Consider the following 22,970-nt stretch of genomic DNA (forward strand, 5'->3'; position numbering starts at 1 on the left):
AACAACAAATGTTTTTTAAATGAAATTTCAATTAACGCACATACGAATATGTACATATTTATCCGTAGTTTCCATTGATTTTCACTTTTTTTTCGCTTCGGAGATTGAGCAAAAATTGAGCTTGGAATTTTAATGGCTGAAATCTGAACGATTTGGTTTTTTTTTGGAGGGGAGGGTTTATCTAAGGGGCATCTCGTACTCGTATCTGGGTCTCTGCAGACCCCAAGGTCTTTCCCAGGCCTTGCAATGCGCAAGTAAATCTCGCCAGTTTCGTTTTGGCAGCACATGTAATATTTGACAAAGAGCCACATAAAAACTTTAATGTAAGCGCACGGTAGAAAAATAAAAATCAACTCGTTCAATGCGATGCTTGACGGTGATGGTGATGGCGGGATACACACAGCAGCGTCGCGGGAGTACGTGATCGGCATGGAAACAGAAAAATTCAACAGCTAAAATACCAACAAAGGGTTTCGTTTCTAAAACTACTACTAGATCCCATCCATACGTACTCACAGCTTGAAGCCAGAGTGTATGCTGACGATGCCAAAGGTTAGGTTCTCGTAGGACACCATGTCGAAGCCGGCCTGCTCGATCATCTGCTTGAAGGCCTCCTGCTTGGGGAAGCGTCGAATGCTCTCCACTAGATACTGGTAGGCCTGCCACTGTCCGGCCAGCAGCTGGCCCATGGGCGGTATCACCTGGAACGAGTACTGGTCGTACAGCCACTGCATCGTTTCGTTGGTCAGATGACTGAACTCCAAGCACATAAATCGCCCGCCAGGCTGCAGCACACGATAAGCTTCGCTCAGCACCTGTGGGGCGGGACAGAGATGCGATGCGATGCAATGAGTGAAATTGGGACGACACCAAGGGCACATCCTACCTTATCTACATGCGTGCAGTTCCGTATGCCAAAGGCAATCGTGTAGGCATTGAAGCTTGCGTCCTCAAAGGGAAGCCGCTCGGCATCGGCGCACTGCCACGCAATCTTTGTGTTCGGCAACTGCTCTTCGGTCAGGCCGAGACGGCGGGCCCGCTCCCTGCCAACATCGAGCATGTGCTGGTTGATGTCCGAGATGGTCACATGGCTGGGTCGCTGCTGGGGATTCGCCTGATTGGCCAGATACTTGAGATAGCGAAATGTGATGTCGCCGGTGCCACCGGCCATGTCCAGCAATCGCATGCCATGCGTCGGGCCCAGACGCTCCACGAAGATGTCCTTCCACAAGCGATGTATGCCCATGGACATGGCATCGTTCATCATGTCGTAAGAGTTGGCCACCTGCTCGAACACCTCGTGGACTGAAAGCATTTGGGATATGTTTACATCGGCCGCTCAGAGTGTCCATGCTGTACCATGGCATACCCTTCTGTTCCTTTTCGCTGTCCTTCACCGTTTTGAAGCCAAAGTGCGTGGTCTGTTCCGTCCCAGAGGAGGAACTGGCCGATTCTGCTGCTCCTGCTCCTGTTGCTCCAGTCGTTTGCTGGGACGCTTGAGTCGCTGTCCGCCTTATCAGGTGCCTGGCCAGGGACAGCAGTCGTATGCTCTGGTTACTTTGCATATCGTTTGCAGGTAGATCCTCCCGCTCGTTTCAAGTTGGGAATATTATTAAATAACAAAACAAGAAGACCAGCTGTAGTATGGCTATCTCTCTCTTTCGCCCATCGTCTGCATTGCCGGCTAGGGACGGACGAGCGATGTATCGAAACGTTTTTATGAGCATTTCGATATTATAGTGCGATATATCGATAACGATACTCTGCCCGGCGACAATTTCAATTCAAATTTTCAAGCGGCCTTTGCTGTACAAGATGCATTAAAAGCTTGTTCCAAATTCTAAATCAACTTCAAAACGCATTAACAAAAACAAATTATGCAGGATAAAAACAGATTGATTTGTTTTTTGATTTTAAGCCACAAGCCCACCGCTGCAACAGCAACAGTTTAGGCAGAACAACATCCGAATGAGGGAAAGTAATCCCACCTACACCACCCACCCACACAGAATGCAATCACACAAACATCAATCAAATTTGTTTCCATTACAGAACACCAAATAACATTTTATTGAAGTACTGTCGGAGGCAAACGATAACCTAACCTCTAACCTTTATAACCTTTAGGTGTTTTTTGATGTGTCACCCGATGTAGCAGCCACACACGCGCACACACTCTGTCTTTGGTTTCATGCATCTGTCTTCCTGCGCATGATCTTAAATTGTTTCTCTTTCTTTTTCTCTTTATCTTTTTCTGCCTGTCTCTCCTGGCGAGGGGGCTCCACTTGTGCCGGCAGCATTGTTGGCCTGGGCATGAGCTGAAGCGAGCGGTCTTTGAAAATTCTGCGCGCGAGGTGTTGAAAGGGAACCAGAGTGTTCACGTCGGTCTTAACAGACATCTTTGTACAGCGGTAGATCTTCTTCCGCCGATCGTTGGGCTTGCCCAGCCCTAGATCCGCCTTGTTGCCACAAACGTATTTAAGCACGTCTGGCGAGACCATCTCTGTCATGGCGCGGAATGCTGCAAAGTTCTTGGATGGGTCCTTCAGGCTGACGTCGAACATTACGATGGCGCAGTGGACCTTCTTAAAAAATGGATTCGGACCCTCGGATCGGACGTACTCGGCCTTCCCTCCCTCCCACATTTCGAAGCAGATTGGGCCGCGAGTTGTGTCGAATATAAGTTTGATCACCGTGATCCCGAATGTGGGCATATACTGCTGCATGAACTGGCCGGTCAAGTGACGCTGGATGAAGGAACTTTTTCCGCATCCCGTATTGCCGATTATTATGCACTTGTATGTTGGAACTAGCCTGCGTCGTAAGGGCATTTTTCCAAAATAAGTACACGACTGAGAGATATCCTGTTGGGATGGATTAATTACCAGTTTAGCTGCGAATAAGAATCAGAAATGCACTTACCAGAAGATTTTAACCCAATTAAATAGTTGTAGGAGATTTTCCTTCTGAATTTTCGGCAATGGCTTCACACAATGATAAATGTTAAGGAACATCCAATGACAGCTTGTCACTTTGGCAGCAGCGGATGTTGACAATCGATGACTATTTCATCGTTGGCTCGATTCTTCATTTTTCTTAATGGCCGTTCAGTTGTGGGTAATTTGACGAGCAAGACTATGCTATATGGATGGATAATTAATGTATTTGTTTGTGTTGGGGTTAGAATGGGATGGGAAAAAAAAACTTGTTGAATATCGAATGCGTGCACAGCTTTCATATGAGTAAAAGATAATCGTATTTTGAGTTCATGTAAACCGCAAATTTATTTTTGACGTACTGTACGCATGTTTTCAGATTGTTTTGCATGCGTTCTTCCCTCTGTTTTCAACATCGCTCCATAATGCTGAGGGACCTGCACGGCACTAGCAGCTCGGCGGCCAAATGATTGATGGCTAAACTTAATTACGATATTACATGTGTAAAAATACCTAATTACAAAACAGCTCTTCTTCGTGTTGGCTTCATTAAGGAAACAAAAAAAAATATATCTTTTTCTTGGGTGTTTTTTTTTGTGTGTTTTTGTTTGTTTCAATCTTTTCATTCCGCCACGCTGAGCTGCGCTGCAGACTGCAGCCTCCTGAATGGATCTTAATGGAAGTTACATATTAAAAAAAAAAAAATTATAAAAAAAATATGTATATATATATATATATAGTACATATATGTATTTTTACATTAGTGATAATCATAGTAATAAATAGTTTACAAGGTGTGGCGGTTTATTGTGTAAGCTTTTAATTTAAAGTACAACTAAAACTAAAAATAAAGGTTTTAATCATTGAGAAAAAGTCCATTGATAAGCGTTTTCATTCCTTTCATTATATATCTTTTTATCCTTGTGTGGGTGTGGGTGTAGGTGGTTTATGGAGGGAAGGGGTGTCCGTCGTTTCTCTTCATGGATTACATGGATGCACGTATATCATTTCACGATTGCAGGGAGGGGCGGTTGGCCCATGTGTGTTATATACGATAAAGTCTGTGTTTAAATGATAATAAAAATAATAAAAAAAAAAGATAGAAGGATGTTCTGTTCCAAGCGTTTTTGCTGCTGTCCGTCCGTTGATCTCCCGCTACATATTCCGATGCTATGTACTCGTATTTAAGTGTAAGTTAATGAATATTTATATGTATATCTGTATATATATATATATATATATTGTTGCTACTGTGTTATGCTTTCACGCATATATGAATGCAAAAGAGCAGTTCCGTTCCATTCCCTTCTTAGTGGTTAAACTCCTCCTTCTTCTCGGAATCGCTGCTCAAATCGTTCATGAGGAGATCGAAACATGACTTGGGTATCATTGTGCCCACAATCTTCTCGCCCTCGGTCGTCTTCATGCGTATCACTTGCATTTTGCTGTTGGAACGTGTATTCAATATGTGCTCGACCCGTCCCCACACGGACAGCACCGATCCGGCCAGTACATGGTACAGACGCTGCCTGAGACCCACCTGTGTGTGTGAGAGCACAAAACCAGAGTTAAAATTATTTTCGGGTTAGGATTTTCAATTGTATGGGGCACTGCACTCACCTCACAGTCGTTGCCGAGGCTCACGTTCCGACAGTTGCCGTTCCAATAGGCGTGCGAGCACGTGTTCACCGATGCATCGTACTGTTCCGTCCAGTGGGGCTCCGCATCGTCGCTGGCCACCTTTCGGTATTTCTTCTCTAGCTCGAAGAGCGATTCATGGCGCACCTGCAGGCCCGTATTGGGCCTGTAGATCTGGCACATGATCTCCCTTTTGCTGCGCGACTTTTTCTTCTTGCTGTTGCTGCCGCTGCTACCTCCATCCGCATCGGTGGTGCTGGTGCTGCTACTGCTGCTGTTCCGTGGCGGCTGATGTTCGAGTACCACGACCAGTATGGCGGTGCGCTTCTGATTCCGCAGCTGATGCGACAGATAGAAGCCCTCGTTGTCGTTGAACAGATCAGCATATCTGTAGAGAAGGGAAAGATTATTAGCTCTCGTCTCCCAATAATATAAGATGATGGGAAACACTCACTTGTCAATGGCCTCCTGCCAGATCATGCCACGTTCCACGCGCACCGTATGCAGCTCTGTGGGTGCCACTCCGGTGGCATGTTTGCGCACAAAACGTATCAGACGCACACGAATCACATTCTCCCCAGCAGCGCCCAAATCTGCAAAGGATTGTATATCGTGTTAAAGCCATGTGAAATAAGTTATTTACCACTCCCGCTCTGGGGTCTACTCACCCACGATGCCCAAATCGAAGCGACCGCCACGCTTCGCCTGATTAATGATGGCCGTCATGGTGTCGGTGAAATACTTGAACAGACGGTTCTGCAGGTCCACAGGACAGCCGAGGATGCGATTGAGAAACTTTGATATGTTATTGTAGTCCTTGTCCAGACTGAGCACGCCCGGATTGCTCTCGCTGTTCACAATGATCCCCACACCCACCAGGGCTCCAGCAATGTCCTTGAAGAACTCCCCGTTGTAGTCGGTGGGCGGCGGCACCAGCGGCGCCTCGTAGCCCATAATGGTGCGCATCACCGTCTCGAGGGCCTGACGGCCGTACTTGTTGTCGATATTGAACTGGGACAAGTCGCGCGTCTCGGTGGCACGACGATCGCCGTGAGTGAGGGCCCCGAGCGACTCCAGGCGCTTGGCCACCGTCGAGGCGAAGCGTCGCTCGCCGGCCAGATCCGAAATGAGGAATATATACTCGGGGGCATTGACCTGATTGGATCGATGGGTGCGTCCAAACTGCTGGATCGCCCGATCGGCGGACCACGGCAGCTCCAGGGTGATATGGACACGACGGCGCTGATTGAACACCCGACGATCGCTCTGCAGGGAAATGCCGCTGGAGGCGGCCTCGGAGATGATGGCCACGTCCTTTTGGCCGTCCATGAAGCGCTGCTTCTCCGTGATATTCAGCGTCTCCAGTGGCACATCGGACTCCGTGCGCGACTCGTACTGAATGGAGCCATCTTCGTTTTGGACGACACGGCCCCGACGACCGGTCATCTCGGCCACGTTGTCGGGTCCTCCGAGCTCGTCGATCAGCTGGTCGAGTGTGTTCGGTGGCAGGCGGGAGCCGAGACGCTCGATCTTGCGCAGCAGCTCCTCCTTCATGGTGCAGGCGCGCTCGATGGCATCCTTGGGCGGTGGGCCGTAGTTCAGCTTCACCCCATTGACGCCCACGGGGGTGACGGTGCCCTTGAGCTCTTGTTTCTTTTGCAGCAGATCCTGGATCTTGTCCTGCGTTGATTGCTGCGACTTGCGGGTCTTGGCCGCCGTCAGAGCGGCCACCACAGCGGGGGACATCACGGAGCTGCTGCTGGCGCTGGCTTCGCCAGTTGTCGCTGCTAGTGCGGGGGTGGAAGCGGATGCTGGCTGGGACTCCTTCTTTTCCTTCTTCACCTTCTTCTTGACCTTCTTCTGGACCTTCTTTGTGGGCTTCTTGCTGCGCGCGTTCACCCAGGGATCAATGTCGCTGTCGCTGCCACTGAAGAACGGATTGAAATCGGAGCTGGCATCGCTGGCCACGCTCCTGCGATCGCTGTCCCGATCGAGCTCCTCGTCGGCATCCTCCTCGTCCTCGTCCTCATCCTCCTCGTCGTCGTCTTCGGCAAAAGTCTCGCTGTCGGCCCCCTCGCTGTCGCTGTTCGAGTTGGCCCCAAAGTCCCGACTGGGCGTGCGGGCTGCCTCCTCGTCGCTGTCGCTCATTTGCCAGGCGGCCCCTGCGCTCATTTTCTTTTTCTTCTGCGACGATTTGGTCTGGACGCCGTCGCCCTTTCGCTTGCCCCGTCCACCGTTTTTGCCATTATTATTGTTGTTGTTGTTGTTGTTCGAGGCGGCTGTCTCGGTGCCGGCAGACAGGGGCGTTGGTGTGTCATCGTAGAGGCCAAGAATGCGATTGATGCGATTGCGATCGGGCGCCGGAAAATGTCGCTCCACAAACGACTGGAAAACACCTCTGAAAAGGAAATAATTTCAGCTAGAAATCACACAGGGAAAGGGGAAAAGGCGGGTCGGTCTGCCACTTACTTGGCCGTCGACACAAAGTCCGTTAGCTCTCCATCATCGCGCTCTAGCTGATCCAGGGTTCTGGCCTCCCCCGTGGACTGCAGACCGATGACCACACACTTGCCGTACTTGATGGACTCACGGGCCACCAGCACCGCGTGATTGACCTTCGCGGCAATGCACAGATACTTGAAGAAACGCTGATGCGATGACCAGAACTGCCCCCACATGGTCTTCTTCATGCGACTCTCGGCGTCAATCAGTTCGGCGGCCTCCGTGAACTTCTGCATGGCCTCCACCCAGAGCTCCACAGACTGGTCGTAGATCTTTCGGAACTCCTTGGTGAGGGGCACCTCTTCGATCTTGAAGCTGACGCCCTTGAAGCTCAGCTGGCGGGCAATGTACATGCCGCGTAGCTTCATGTCCATGGCAACGATTTCCATGGCACCAACACCGCTAAAAACAAAAAGGCCAGATTAAATCGGATGCACGCAACGAATGAGGGCTTCCGCCACTTACCGTCGCTCTACGGCTGTGATAAAATCATTGAAATTGCTAAAGGCCGTGCCCTGACCCCACAGTCCCAGTCGGACCATATAGGCCATATTCTTGGGCTCCGAGGCGCCCGTGGCGGAGGCATAGACCACACGGGCCTTGGGCAACTTTTGCTGCAGCTCGAGGACAGTTTGTCCGGTTTTTGTGGGCTTGCCGGAGCCCACGGGACACAGATTCTTGGCCTTGTGGCACTCATCGAAGATGATTAGACCCTCAAAATCCTCGCCACACCACTGCAACAGCTGGCGGAAGCGCGAACGATACTTGCCCGTCTTGTTGTTCGATTCCCCAATGAGGGCCGAGTACGTGCTGAAGATTACGCCGCGTTTCACATTGTTGTTCACATCGGAGCTGATTTTGGCGTATTTGAACTACAGAGAAAGATAGCAGAGAGAGCAGAGAAAGGAGTATGAATGGAGGATCGGATCGGATCAAAGGAAGAGACCATACTTTATTCAATGGATGCACACCAATGCGAGAGGCTCCAATATCGATGAGATCCCGCTGGGCATCGTACTTCAGATCATTCGATACGGATATCCACAGCGCCTTCTTGCGTCCCTTGAGAAAGTTCTCATAGATGATGCCCGCAATGGTGCGACCCTTGCCCACGCCAGCGCCATCGCCAATGAGGAAGCCGGCACGACTGCCATCCGGCAGCAGGTGATCGTGCGCCTGCGAGGCATACGTTATGGACTCCAGCTGCAGGGCGCTCAGCTGTCCCGAACTGATCGTGTCGTTGGGTATCGACATCTTGTAGTAGACATCGCAGGGCTCCACAGAGCTGAGAGAGGCGGTCTCCACCACAGCATCGGGATGCTTTTTGCCCAGCTTCACTGTGCGCCGGAGAGAGTGTTCAAAAGAGTCACAAAAGGAGCACAAGAATACGCATTTATGTTTGGCGGATACTCACGTTTGGCTGGCCAGTAATCGGCATATGTCTCGGCCACACCCATCTCCTCGTAGTCCACTTCGTCCTCCTCCTGCTGAACATAGGCAGCCGCTGCGGCGGCGGAGGCTGCTGCTGCATTGGCCTGGGCCTGCTGCATGGACTGCTGCATCGACATGGACATGGACATCGACATGGGCCCGGGACTGGTGCCGGACATCAAGGAGGTGCCTGGCGAGGGGGTACGCTTCATTGATTGCATGAACATCTGGAACACATTGTTGGGTATGCCGCTGGTCAGATATTCCGGATTCATGGCAATCAGTTTCTGTACAGCCTCCATCATCGATGTGCTGCCCTTTGTGCCACCGCCGCCAGTAGGTGCTCCTCCTCCAGCTCCCCCTCCTGCTGCTGCGGCTGCTGTGGCGCTCGCTGGTGGCATGGCCACCTTGGAAACTGCTCCCTTGAAGGGACGCACCACCGGCAGGGCAACACCGCCTGCCCCTGGACCCGCAGCGCCGCCGGCATAGCTCACTGCAAGAGACGCAAGGAACGGGAGGGAAAAAAACAGGATGTTTCGTGTAGGTTTCGAGTTTTGTTGGTTGCAAATGTCATTTGTTGGTCGATTGTTTGTTGTATGTGGTGCATGTGGCATGTGGAATGTTCAGGGAGAGATATGCATTGAATAGAAAGAGACAACAGGCATCGGTAGATAGAAAGAGACAGAGAGAGAGAGAGAAAGGGAAAGGGAAAGAGCGTTCATAAGCAAACAATTGTCAAATTGAGGAAACCTACGAAGGTGGGGAAAAATATATATGTATATGTAAATCTTTCAATTGAATTGCATCCAAAATCCTCCACAAACAACAACTACCCAATAAACAAAAAAAACTGAACGAAAGAGAGAGAGAGATACATCACACAGACATACATCAGGCTCGAAACGAAAAGAAATATAATCGAAATACGTTCAGCGTTTCATTCGAACGAAAGCTTAACGGAGCGTACATCGACCACAACGGAAGAAAAACAGCGTACAGTTATTTGCTGTCACATGTGCATCGGCGCTGCTGCTGCGCCGCCAGTCCAACAACACTTTTTGTCCCATTTTGCCTGCTGTCTACGCACACAGACGCACTGCAACGCCGAACGAAAGCTCTTTGAAGCGCAAATCAAATGTTGGAGAGCCTTCGGGAGCTTTTGAAAGCCGTACATCGATCTGCTCTTGCAGGCATGTGCAGGCATATGAAAGCTTTCGCTCGACATGACTGGACATGCAATCTTCTTACAAGGAAACACAACAACAAAAGTATCAAGTATTCAATTCAATCCATCAATTGGAAAACTGTTTTGATGTACAGCTTACATCGAGTATACATAGTTTTTGGTTTCCTTCATCGAACGTATATCAAAGGAATGGCAGAATATTAGCAAATATCGCTACTCTTTACTCGTTGGTGGCTGGATGGTCCCTCTTCCGTTTGTGTTCTACCGTTTCCCATCCAACCTTTTCTTGTACATAATTTATAAGGAAATTTCTGAAGTTTTAGTGCAATTTCTCGGGGCCATCGACAACGATGCAGGATCATCGAGAAGGATGACTTGTTAAGTAGCAGCGTTTTGAGAAGATTCTGGTGCTTCTCCATATCCTCCGCCGATTGAGAGCTCTTCTGTGTCTCAAGTAATCCGCTGTCCTGCACCTTGAGATAGTCCGGATTGCGGAAGAGCACCTCGGCGCCTTCCATCGTTTCAGACATCGAGAATTTGCACAAGGAACTGCCGGGGCTGAAAGCACACGACGACAAGGATGACGACGACGAAGCCACCGCCTCCTCCTCCTCATCCTGCACATCGCTCTGTGAGGACTGAAACGACAGTGGTGGATGGCCAGTGGCTCCACCACAATGCTGACGTTTTTGTTCTCCACCGAGGAGAACAAAAAGTCGGATGTCGACTCCTGGCTACGCCATGCAGCACGCTTCATATTTTCCAGCGCCTCGTTCTGGATGGCATGAAAGTTCTCCATGGCCGCCGCCACAGCTAGTTTCACCAGCTGACAGGTATCCTCCCAGCAGGGGGGACCGGCAGACACACCCACGTTGTGATAATGGTGATGGTGATGATGATGATGATGATGATGATGATGATGATGATGATGATGATGATGATGATGATGATGGTGCACCTCTTGATCCCCTGTAGCCGTCTGCTGGTCGGCCGCCTTCTCCATTTGCTCTTTGTCTTGTGGGTCGATTGGATTCATTACCGAAGATGAAGATCCAACAGAAACAATCAGAAAGAAAATGAAAATCAATAAGCTGCAATAATTTCGTGAAAGCTTTGACCAAAAATAATAAATCTCTAAAGAATTTTGTGTGGTTGTTGGAACGTTTTGTAGCAGCCAGAAATTTCTATAGAGCCGCCTTCATGGAGGGGAAATGTTTGGAAATGCTAGAAAAGCATTTCCTACTTTGACGAGAGGAAATATATTACATAGAGTCCACCAAAAACGAACATTCAATCCTTCATTCACACAAGATACAACAAAGTTAAAAAAAGACCAAAAATAATAAGAGCAGTGTTACAGGACACTGAAGGATAGGACATCATCTATACAGTTGCGTCCAAAATATTAAAAGTGCTGCTATAGCTCGTGAAAATATTGTGTGTTTAAGGATACAGATCGGTATCTCATTTATAATAATTTTAAGAGTATTTATAGATCCATTCCATTCGAGCATCGAACATTTACTATACCATATCTAACGATCCGAACAGCAATCATACAACATACTAACACTTTTAGGTAACTCTTTTGGCCCTTCCAAGCTCTTTTATCAGTCAATTTTGGAGTATATTCTATTACATACATGCGAGTATATTGTATTTATACTGAAATTTAGATTATAGTCCTGCATAAACTGACAACCGAATCGATTCAGTGGTACTCGGTATTCGCTTCATTGGGTCCTCTACAATCCATCACAATGCTCGACCAAAACGGACTGGAAAAAGCACGAGTATCCGAAAATTTCGGTTTTTTCTTCTCGCTCACTCTCTTGTATAGAAACAGAGGCATGTCGAGGCACGCGTGCCTCTATAGAAAACCTTCCGAACCGTTCCGGATGCTGATTCCAAACTGATTCCTATTCTGATGTCCGCTGAATGTGCATCAGTATCGAGTAATTTTGAAAGACCTTTTGAAGACCCTTGTTCTAGCGAAAATATCCTTGTTTTTTGGTTTAAGAATGCCTACATTCTAGGGGACCAGCACTTGTATTATGTTGAACGCAGCTGTAAGATCAGTGTCGTGTGGATTGGTACGAGTAATTCGGTAATACACTTGTCTACGCTTTTCTTGGTTGTTACCAACATTAATCGACTTACTCTGCGCCAGTAAAGACGCGGCCATATTGAAATTAGCGGCAGAAGCACCACCAGCACTCCCACTCCCACCGCCACCGACACCGCCACCGCCCATTGCTGACGCATAGAAGTTGGAGGCGCCGCCACTGGAGGTTGATGTGGAGGTGGATGTGGAGGAGTGCGAGTGCGAGGGCGAGGCACTGCCACCCTTGGAGGCCACGTAGGCGGCGAGGTTCATCAGTTCGTTGGTGGAGAGGCTGTTCAGGTAGCTGCCGGCGCCGCTGCTCAGGTAGCTGCTGGCGGACCCACCGCCCCCACCGCCGCCGGCCCCCGCATTAAAGTGGGGAGTGGCGGTGGCAGTGGCAGTGGCAGTGATTGTGCCCGGGACCGAGCTGCTGGTCCTTGCTGCGGGTGGTAGTTTGGGGCCCATGGCTGGACGGACGGCAAAACGAATGCAAAACGAAAGGAAAAAACCAAAACAAAAGCAAACCAAAGCAAAATAAAGGGTTTCAAGGGGTGGAGTAAAACAAGGACAAGACAAAAGGGGGTGGCAAGGGGTATAAACATAGAGAGGGGGGGTAGACGGGGAGGGGGGTATAAAGAGAGTGTGTGTGGGAGATAAAGAAAGAGAAGAAAGAGAGAGAAACACAAGGGACATTAATTAATTTCAATCGTTCCAAACAAATTTCATCTTTTTCATCCTTCTGTCTGTCCGTCTCTGTTGCACGCATTGGTGGGTGTTTCTGTGTATGTGTGTGTGTGGGTGTGTATGTGATGGCAAGGTACATTGATAACAAGGTGAGGCATTCTCCTACTTCCACAGATCTAATTTTAAAGAAATACTAAACGATATAAGACCCCTCCCTCTCTATCCGTGAGTTGTACAAAAATTCGTACAAAACTCTAGAGAATACAAGAGAGAGCATAAGCTGCCTCCTCTCTCTCTCTGTGCACGGCTCACCTGTAGCTCTGTAGCCGAGAGAGTTGTAAAATCCTTTCTTCTAGAGACTGCTCAGGATATGTCCTGCATCCTCAATCTTCTACAAGTCTTAGCCGAGCTAAGATTTTACTCAAATTCAATAAAAAGTTAAACGGAAATTCCCAAATTGATTCCCATAGCAATACGATATAGCTCTCTCTCTCTCTTGCTCTCTTTCTGTGGCTGTGTGCCTCACCTTGTGTGTTGCAAATGCTTGTCTTGTGTGTGGTTTTGTGTGTGTTTTGTTTCAACTTACCCGTCAATTTCTTTGGCATATTGTTTAAACTATTCTCTAATCCTACTTTTCTGGCTATTATCGGTACTGATCCTTTGGACGTCAGTTCTAGCCCCACCGTTCCGGCTCCGGCTGCGGCTCCGGCTCCGGTTCCGACTGCTTTCACTATTGGTAATCCTTTCAATCCGGCTGCGGCTGTTCCCGGCACTCCAATCTTAATATTATAGCTGCTGCTGGTGGTGATATTATTGTTGTTGGTTCGCAGCAGGGAAGTGGGCTTATTGTTGTTGTTATGATTGCTGATGGTTATGGTTTTGGTATCGCTGTTGCTATTGCTATTGCTGCCCGCTGGACCCTTCGTTACGCCCACACCGCTACGTATGTTCTGGGCGTAGGTAACAGCTGTGTTCAGATCGCGACCGCCACCTGGAGAGAGAGATATCACAAGCAAATACACACAAGTACATATTAATGACCCGATCCAATCCATTTCAATGATATATATATATGTGATATAGCATAGCCATGTTCGCTGTACAAATTACCCACAAGTGAACGGCCACTAACAAAAGTCATCCCCTGCCCAAGTCACAAGCTGTCATTGGATGTTCCTTAACATTTATCATTGTGTGAAGTCACTCCCGAAAATTCAGTACGAAAATCTCCTACAACTATTTAATTGTGTGGGTTATCGTTTGCCTCCGACAGTAATTCAATAAAATGGTATTTGGTGTTCTATAATGGAAACAAATTTGATTGATATATGAAACGTGCCCGCATAAAAGAAGCCGCTGCTGATGCCGATGCCGAGAGTGCAAAAACAAACGACACTCAGTGCGTATGACGAGGGACATTGATGTTCGGCTGAAGACTGGGACAGAGGTGGGCTGATGATCGACTCGAGTCTCTCTCAATGTTTCTGGTTTGCTTCCAAATTCAAAAATCTTTCCTTGATTTTCTTGTGCTATTCTGGCACGTGTTTTTGTTGGCAATTTCCCCTTGGCCCGTTTCCGGTGATGGAATGTGTGAATTTGTAATTTTGGAATACCTTTAACTTGATGCCAAAACATTTCGAATGGATTCCTCAGAAATATGATTCACATTTTCATTGCACAATTATGCAGACGATAATCAGCATATAACCAGGCCCAAGACTTGCCCCCCGCCCCGTCCCTGCCTCCGCCCCGGCATTTAACCTCACGGCAGCAGCGACAGCGGCAGCGGCAGTGGCAGTGGCAGTGGCAGCAACCCCCGGTCCTCATTCAAGGTAAATAACTAATTAATGAGCAAAGATACAGATATAGATACAGATGCAGATGCACATAATACATAATATGCAGCAGGAATATACGGGATATACATATACGTACGTACAGTATGTGCTAGGAAGGGGGCCTTTGGCTGTGCATGTAATCATAATTATATGCAACCAGACACATACAGACGAGTACATATGTGGCACCCAATGACACATACAGCAATGGCAAAGGATGCCGTTGCAGTGGCAGTTGCAGTAACGATGGTTACCGCGCGGTCAAGATGCATAAACCCCCACCCCCCCGATCGCCCCGCCCCCCAAAAACCGCAAATCAAATACAAATCGTAGACGCAAAATCGAATGGACAACTCTGCCTTTGACAGACGTGAAAACTAATTAAATTCTCGCGGGTATAGCCAAGGATATCCAAGCCGAATGAATGTTGGAATCGCCTCAACACTACGGTGAAAGACACACCTAGAAAAAACCTATTGAAACGCTTTTGTCGAGGCATACGAGGTGCTCCAATCTTTCAAGACACTGAAAACTCGACAACCGGCGAAAAGTGTCAAAGAGAAAGCTCGCGAGGGCATGGAGCTGTCGTGATTCGTGACTCGATGCCGAGAATGCAAAGACAAAATATAAACTGAAGTTCAATATATTCGTAAAAAGCCTTTGTAGGACAGATGCGACTACGAGTATAAAAGTCTAAGCCCGACCTTGACCCTTAGTTATCCAGCTGGTGCATGATATCGTCGATAGGTTTGCTTATGAGGTTAGGAAGTCCTCCCGGATCGAGGTATGTCTTTATCCTTCTTAGTCGCAATGCTGCAGGGGTTTCGACGTCTCGTTCATCAAACGATTCCTATCTTCCTTTCCTGAACCATTCAAATCATTGATTTTCAATTGTCGAAGCACTTTGTAATTATCCATCGATTGATGGATGGATGCCATGCCCCTTGGCATGGGGCATTGAGCATGGGGCATTTGCTAATCAAGTTTAATAATTCAGTCAAGATGTCCACCACCAAGTATGACGCACAGAGGCAGGACAGGAGCCTACCATCGTGGATATATCTTCAGTTCTACTCGTAAATGTATATGGGGGGGGGGGGCGTTACCTAATATACGTGACGCACAAATGCGGAGGTGGTGCCCACACACATAATTGCCACATATATACTCCGCACTGTACTGCGTACATGTATACTATATCCATATCGAGAAAATCTAATGCAAACACAATGCACGCTGCTCGCTGCACATTGAAAGGACATCTTTGTGGTGGCCGCCTGGCCGGTGGGAGACGACACCTCCAACCGCCAACCTCTTGCTCTCCTCCCTCCCCTCTCTCTCTCTGTTTGTGCATTTGAGGGGGAGGTCAGTTGGTGGGACAGGTCCATCCGTTTGAGCCAGGTCGATTGGGGGACAGATGGCACTGGGGGCATTTTCATTAATGTTTCAGTGGACTAATAAAAGTTGTCATTTCATTAATATTGAGACAGATGTCATGGAGCCGATGCCACTCTGATTCACTGAAAGTCAACCGAGTCCCACACCTGTTTCCTGTTCTGCTGAATAAGTTCTGGATGCTATCGATGGTTCCCTTCCCATTGGGGTCCCATTGATCCCATTGGAGATCACAAATACTATTTCTAAATGGAATTCATTGGGAGATTTTCTGCTTACCAGGCACTTCTATTAGATCTGGATCTTCGTCATCGTCAAAATCGGAGCCAGAGTCCTCTTCATCAAAATTATCGTCGTCGTCGTCGTCGACGCCGTCCAAAAAGGCTTTCCGCTTTTTTGATGTCTGCAACAAAAAAACAAAAAAAAAAACATGCAATTAATAATATTGGTACACAGTACTTTTGTGGTATTCAAATGGTATTTTTCTAGTATTTATTTAGTATTTCCTAGTTGAAATTTCTAGTATTTATTTGGTAGTACTCTAGCATATCTTTTGAATATTTTGGAATTTATTGGTGTTTTTCTAATTAATTATCTTTTATCATTAATTTGACATTTTCTAGTATTTTTCTAGTATTTGTCGGGTTTTAAAGTATTCATTTGGAATTTCCGAGTATTTACTTGGTTCAAGTGATACTCATTTATCTCCCTGGTATATTTTAGTATTTTCTTGGTATATTCTACCATTCATTTGTGATTTTTTTATTATTTATTTTGTTTTTTTTTATTATTAATTTATTATTTTCTTTAAATAATGCGTTTGTTGTTTTTAGTATTTATATAGTATTCACATGGTATTTTATAGTATTTATATTGCATTCTTGTTATTAGTTTATAAGTTTTACTTATTTTTCCAAAAACTTGAAGAAAAAAAGATAACTTGCAATTTTGTAGACTTTATAAATTGCATTCTTCCTCATACTTTCACCAATATATATATATAAACATGTATTAACATGGCATATCTCAAGATAAAATAATATAATCCTGTATGGCAGGATAATTATCAAATTTGATCAACAAAATTTCTCTCAGTGGACGCAAGAGGCGGCAAAAATCAATAGTTTTGATAGTTTTCACATCTTTCACAGGTTACATTTCCATTTGGAATCACCCAAAAAAAAAACAATTAAGGTCCATACACGCAGGCACAGAAAAAGCAGAAAAACGAGATGAAAACAAAAAGCACAATAAATGTGACACAAAAGAAGAGCGAAAAAAAACCGCACATATATTTGTATAGCACACTTTTCAGAGCACGGCACAGGCACACACACACACACACACATACAGAACGGGGTAGCAAATGGGAGAAAAAGAGAGCCAGAGGGAGAGAGAGAGAGAGAAAGTTGAAGGAGTTTCCGTTTCACTTGTTTAGAAAAAACGGCACAAAAAGCACGAGAAAAAAAAGCAACAGAAAAAAGCGCGAAGACAACGAAAGGGGGGGGGGGAGGGGGTGGGAAAAAAGGGGAGAAAAAGCTGTGAAAGCGAGGCGCTGAGAGGCGGACACTCACGGAAAGAGACGACGCACCGAAGGAGGTCACAGATGCGTTTCTGACGCGATGGGAACTGGTTCTGTTCTCCGTTTCGGCCTGGTTTTTGGGGTCTTCTGGGGTCTCTGGTTGTCTATTTGCTGGAGTGGTGTGCGACTGATTCGATGCTCGTGTTGGAGCCAACTACCGCCACTTTGCCAGGACTCAGATTCAGAGCCAGAACCAGACCCGGGCCCGGGTACGGCCTCTGCCACTGCCACTGCCACTGCCACGACATGCCTCTTGTCTACATGGCACACAGAGTACCCCGTAGCCGCCCCCCGCTCCCTCCCCCTCCCCCCGAATGCTGGGAATATTCACCGTTTCATGTCGGAATATTCTAGCAGGAGGCAGCAGGAGGCAGCAGCAGGACCAAACGGCTGCAGTTTTTCGATAGTAACGGGTTAACCCGTGGAGGGGGTGCGGCTCCTTTTGGGGGTGGGTTTTGTGTCTGCCGGACGGACATCAAGAAGAACAGAACTGGAAACAGGCCGATAAACAAACGAGGTGGCGTCGACTGCCGAGAGTCCTACTACCAACCCTTTTTCGCACAGGCACGCACAGTGGTCCACATTGTCCAAATATCGCACACAAAACCGAGCTCGAATCTCGGACTTGGAAAAGTTTTGTGACTGTTCAAGACATGTTCATCGTCGGACATACAGCTGCGACGAAAAAAATAGCACCCGGGGACTAATGTCCGGACGGATTTAGCTTAAGCAATATTCCTAAGGAACGTTGTTAAGACTAATATCAAAACTTTAAGGTATATTTTATCGTATCCCAGAGCACTGGTATGATTTGTACACTCCGAATAAAGTTATTTCAAAATAAAAGGATTTTATCCGAAATTTGGGCACCAATTTCTTCCTGTCTTCTCCTATTCCTTCCTGTCAAAAGTAGAATTTTCCTCGAACTATGAGTACCCATTTTACGTTCTTGTAAACAAGATCTCAATTTTCTGCTACTTGGGGATTTTTTAAGATCCTTTTTTCAAGAGCTAGACCGATTGCTCTCACGAATGGGGATATCGCGCTTTTCTTTCAGGTGTTTCTTGTTGGAAAAACATTTGAACAACCGACAATTTGCCCCACCTTAGCATAGGTCCTGCCATCTTTCGCCTTTTTCATCACTTTAGTGCTTTTCAAGACCCATAACTACTTAAATTTTGTAAATTTCTTGTAACAATCGGCGTAAGACAACGATTTTTAGTTCAATCAAGAACTAAAAATACCAAAAAGCTCAGAAAAGTAAAAGCTTTTGCGTAGAACAGTTACTGGGGCTATTTTTGTTGCGCTCTTCTTCCGCAAAATTGCCTAGAGTCATAGAGAACCGTTAGAATTGAGAGAGTAAGCACACTTCTCTCAGAGAGGAGACACGTAAAGCTTCATGACATTGCAGTAAAGTGCAGGAAATGTTGGACAGTGGTCATGTTTTGAAAGAATATAGACGGTCGTACCTAGTGGTGCTATTTTTTTCGGAGCCACTGTACACTCGCTTTTCTCGAAATTACGATTCAAGTTTCATTGTTTTTTGATTTCCTTTTCTGATCTGCATTCCACTGTGCTCCACTGGACCCCAAAAAGGGGTTGGAATGTTGCTCTCTCCTTCCCCCCAACCCCCGCCACTGCAACCACCTCCTTTGCCTTCTACCGTTCCCATGAGCCACCTTCTCGCTTCTTCTTCTTCATCGTTCCACCGAAAGGCAGCAACAAAATGTTTGGCATTGCAGAGATACGATACGAAGCTTCGTCCTCCATCGATGCGGCATATGCAGGTGGGGGTGACCTCCCCTCCACATGCCAGAGAGAGGGTGGTAGGGTGGGAGGCAGGGAGGCAATATGAAGCCCGACGCATGTACAGCAATTAGAGCGGGACAGAGTGATGTGTGAGAGGGTGGTGCATATCTCTCCCTCACTCTCTATATATCTGACATCCTACATATTCGATATGGGATCTTGGCTTTAAATCAGAGCACAGTAAACACTCGTGAAATGGAAGCCCAAGTCCCTTTCGATCACGACCAAAGCTTTGAATACCATATGAGACTTGAGATCGTAATCCAAGCCTAAGGAAACCTAAAGAAGCCAAGTCCAATTTAGGTCCAAGTAGGAGCATTATTTCACTGATTTCTGAAGTATCGAAGTATCGCTTCTATCCTTCCTTTTAGCTATCGTTTGCGCTTGAAAACCCACAAGAAACAAATCTTGAATTAAAAATGGAAAATGGAAATGCATATCCCTTGTCCTACCCCATCACAATGCCCTCCCTTCCCCTCCTGTATCCCTTCGTCTCGTTTTAGATGTGCAACATTTTTGTTGACACACAAAATAAAATCAAAACGAATGACCTTGCAACGCACACACACACGCACAGAAAGAGTGTCTCTTATGTGCAACATACATCAACATCAACACGCTGTTGCTGCCACACACACACACACACCCACACACAGACACGAGCAAAAGAGAGAAATTTTTTTTAAATATCTCAAAATAAAGGACAACATTTTTGGGGGCCTATCAAAAGGGTTGATTGCAAAAACAAACGAAGATCAAAATAAAAACAAAAAATTGGAGATAAAACTGCCCCACAAAAAGGACGAAGAGAACGCACGCACAAAAAATACAAGAATACGGAACCAAATACGAACAAATGAATACCCTCGAATGGGCTTTGGAATGAATCGATAATGAAACGATTCAGGATTTGAATGCTGATAAATCCCATAAGATATTTGAACACTCAGAGAAAAAAAAACAGGCTTTTTCTTCAACAGTTCTCAACACACTACACAGAGTTTACAGGGTATAATTGCACCGACTATGTGCAGAAAGAGAGAGAGAGAGAGAGAGAGAGGGGGTAGAGAGAAAGAACCTGTGAGGAGAGGGAGTGCCCGGTCAGACATTGGGGTCCCTCTAGGCGCATGCGTCACAACAAGCGCCCGAATGCAATAACCAAAGAGCAGACAGCGATACATAAGCCCTGCTCCCTCCCTCACACACCGCTTTCGGCACCATCCCAGCCATCCTTTCCACTGCAGCGCTGCCGTTTGTGGGAGTGGCAACCATTCGGGATGATGCCGGGCTACAGTGGAGCCTCCTCTCTGAGGGATGTCAATCTACCGACCACCGGGCACTCTAGGGTTTATGTCCCGGCTAGCTCCCAAGCGGCACAGGGGTTGTCGACTCCGCTAAGCAACAAGTGCAAAAAATAACGAAATGCACTTTGCATACCCTATGAAGGGCCGGGGGTCATATTTGTAGTTTCTGGAATTTACAGATGTATAGGAAATATATATAATATATTAACATCTTATCTTTACAAGAAACACACGAAAACCAAAATATTAGGCTTTTATCCTTCATCCCAAGGATATAAATGACAATAATAATAAATAAACAAATAAGGGAAAAGGATTATCGCCACATAAACACAGAGCTGTGTTTAACACAAACAAAACAGGGATATCCCCTCATTCTATTGATTTGTTTAGCTTGGAAGCGTGGCAGGATAAACAATAGTGAATGGGACCTGCAGGATGGGATACTATTAATGTTAAAAAACATTGTGGAAACAGCCACAAAGTCAAAAGAAACCCTATAAAATACACGATTTTCTTTATATTTAATACATTACATATCTTAACCCCCGGTGAACAGCACACACCTCTTGTAGGGTATCATCCCGATCCATCAATTAAACAACAACAACAAATTGAAGCACCCCTCCCGCCCACCCACACGCTGCACAGGCGGCGCCACGCCGCAACATGGATCGCATGGCCTTAACCCTAACCTAGCACAACTTTTTTAACGGAATTCATTAACTCTCGCGCGCCGCCTCCTCAGTCGTCGAAATCTGGACAGAGCACGCGGCACGTGCGAGCGAGATGGCAGGCGGAAGCACACACGCAAAAAACGCATGGTTTCCAAAGCAAAAGTCACAACAAAAAGAGTTCCCTTCTCTTCTGTTGAAGTACTGCAAAAAAGCGATTTGATGGTGGGGGAGCGGAAGGGGCAAATGAGAGAAGGCAGAGCGAAGGAGTGCAAGGGAGATGACAGGGAAGAGAGTGCAGAAAAGCTAAGAAATGCAACGGTGTATACGGGGCAAAAGAGAGGCTTAGAGCAGAACAAAAAAAAACTATTGAATGAGTAGTCGGTCGGTCGTGTGCTGTGTTTTGCCACTTCCTCTTTTCGCTTATACGATGACGCTTCTTCCATCTCTCTCTACGGTGCTTCTTCGGTCCTCTTCTGCAGCTGTTCTCGTTCCATACTCTGCTCTTCAGCTGCTACTGCTTCTTCTTAGGGTTCCACTGCTTTTACATTTTACATCTTTGTTTGTTGTTTTCGTTTTAAAAACGGTTAACCATGCGTGTTTTGACAATAATATATTTTTGGCCATTTCCTTTGCATTAGTGTGCATTCATATGTTAGTGTGTGTTTGTGCGTGTGTTGCGTGTTTTAGCAACAAAGAAAATGTATTAAGTCATTCTGCAGGCACAGTCAGATGCAGCGGCGACCAACAAACACGCACACACACACACACAAACTCAAAAGCAACAGAACAAATGTTCCCTGCACTTACCATTTTGGCGCTGCAATTGTTTTGTTTTTATATTTCTAGATGATTGTAATATATATTTATGTATAACTACACGGCAGTAATTCGATCACTTCTTTTTGTCTCAATAACACACGTTTTTCCACTTCCACTCTTCGGCGCCTCGCCTCTTTCGCGTGCTTAACTCTTTCGTCCCGTTCTTTATCTGGCGTTCCTCCTTCTAGCGCGCTTTCTGTCCAGCAGCAGCACAACACCGCCGCCGAGGGGCGCAACCGAAGGATTGGGTGGCTGCAGCGAATGGGAACGCGTCTGTGTGCGGGCAGGGGCGGGGAAATGCTCCACCGTCCTCTTCGAGGGGAACGGAACACAGTTAAGGGCCGGGCCGGGTCGGTTGTGCGAGGGGGCCGTTCTGGTGGTTTTTCTGCCGCAGCACGCGGTAAAATATTACGGTTAATTGTTAATATGCTGGCTGCTCTGCCGACGCGAATGCCGCTGCATGGGCACAATATGAAAAACAAGTGCTAGAGCAGCACCACAAACGACAAACGGCAACAAGAACTAGAAGAACAGCCGGAGCAACAACGAAAAGAAGGAGGAAGGAAACAAAAAAGAAATCGAGAAGCCGAAAACACACGTAACATCAACTCTAGACGCACTACGTCACAAATCTCAAAATATACCGTAAATATACTGACGACTTCAAGTTCTACCAGCAGTATAATTTTCGGTATTTTTGTTATCGATAACTTTATAACCATCTATATAAACCATCGATATGAAACCATCGGTATAATTTTATATCAATAACACAATCGATATTGAGAAACTGCCACCACCAGCGATTTCAGCTGTCACGACCTATCGAAGCACTGCCATCTCAATTGCATTTGTGGGGAGATTTTCCGTGGCGGCCGTTTTGAAGACCAGCGGCGCCCTTTGGCGCAGTTGTGGCCCACTATTCCGCGCTGCCTAGGCCCCCAGACCACCACGGAGCAACAATCCGACCACAGAGAAGACCCACTATCGATCATTTGTATATCGAGAGAACGGATGCTGCGGAATTGCGGAAGATTTAAAATCTTTGGACAAACAAAAGCTTAC

The 22,970-nt window shown here is 46.7% G+C and overlaps 3 protein-coding genes across 4 annotated transcripts; all 3 read right to left on the minus strand.

Annotated features, from left to right (window-relative positions):
• Positions 1-288: 288 nt before the first annotated feature.
• Positions 289-1,634, minus strand: Coq5 (ubiquinone biosynthesis protein COQ3, mitochondrial). Its single transcript, XM_001355049.4, has 3 exons — positions 1,370-1,634; positions 887-1,305; positions 289-815 (listed from the first exon to the last, which is right to left on the minus strand). The coding sequence occupies exons 1-3, from the start codon at positions 1,563-1,565 to the stop codon at positions 513-515; spliced, it is 918 nt and encodes a 305-aa protein (XP_001355085.2). The 5' UTR covers positions 1,566-1,634; the 3' UTR covers positions 289-512.
• A 397-nt stretch (positions 1,635-2,031) lies between these two features.
• LOC6901711 (GTP-binding nuclear protein Ran-like) lies at positions 2,032-3,144 on the minus strand. Its single transcript, XM_002134343.3, has 2 exons — positions 2,923-3,144; positions 2,032-2,864 (listed from the first exon to the last, which is right to left on the minus strand). The coding sequence occupies exon 2, from the start codon at positions 2,829-2,831 to the stop codon at positions 2,190-2,192; it is 642 nt and encodes a 213-aa protein (XP_002134379.2). The 5' UTR covers positions 2,832-2,864; positions 2,923-3,144; the 3' UTR covers positions 2,032-2,189.
• A 121-nt stretch (positions 3,145-3,265) lies between these two features.
• On the minus strand, positions 3,266-22,584 carry sno (strawberry notch). 2 transcript variants are annotated; one of them, XM_033384068.1, is made up of 12 exons: positions 21,894-22,584; positions 15,994-16,117; positions 13,068-13,472; positions 11,854-12,264; positions 8,491-9,000; positions 8,028-8,413; positions 7,542-7,948; positions 7,044-7,478; positions 5,243-6,972; positions 5,029-5,167; positions 4,557-4,962; positions 3,266-4,476 (listed from the first exon to the last, which is right to left on the minus strand). In XM_033384068.1, the coding sequence occupies exons 1-12, from the start codon at positions 21,894-21,896 to the stop codon at positions 4,246-4,248; spliced, it is 5,187 nt and encodes a 1,728-aa protein (XP_033239959.1). In that variant the 5' UTR covers positions 21,897-22,584; the 3' UTR covers positions 3,266-4,245. The 2 variants fall into 2 exon arrangements, with proteins under 2 accessions (XP_033239959.1, XP_033239960.1); XM_033384069.1 differs by lacking the exon at positions 11,854-12,264 and having other exon boundaries at positions 21,894-22,583.
• Positions 22,585-22,970: the final 386 nt, after the last annotated feature.

This window comes from Drosophila pseudoobscura, chromosome X, assembly GCF_009870125.1.
Source record: "Drosophila pseudoobscura strain MV-25-SWS-2005 chromosome X, UCI_Dpse_MV25, whole genome shotgun sequence".
Lineage (NCBI taxonomy): Eukaryota > Metazoa > Arthropoda > Insecta > Diptera > Drosophilidae > Drosophila > Drosophila pseudoobscura.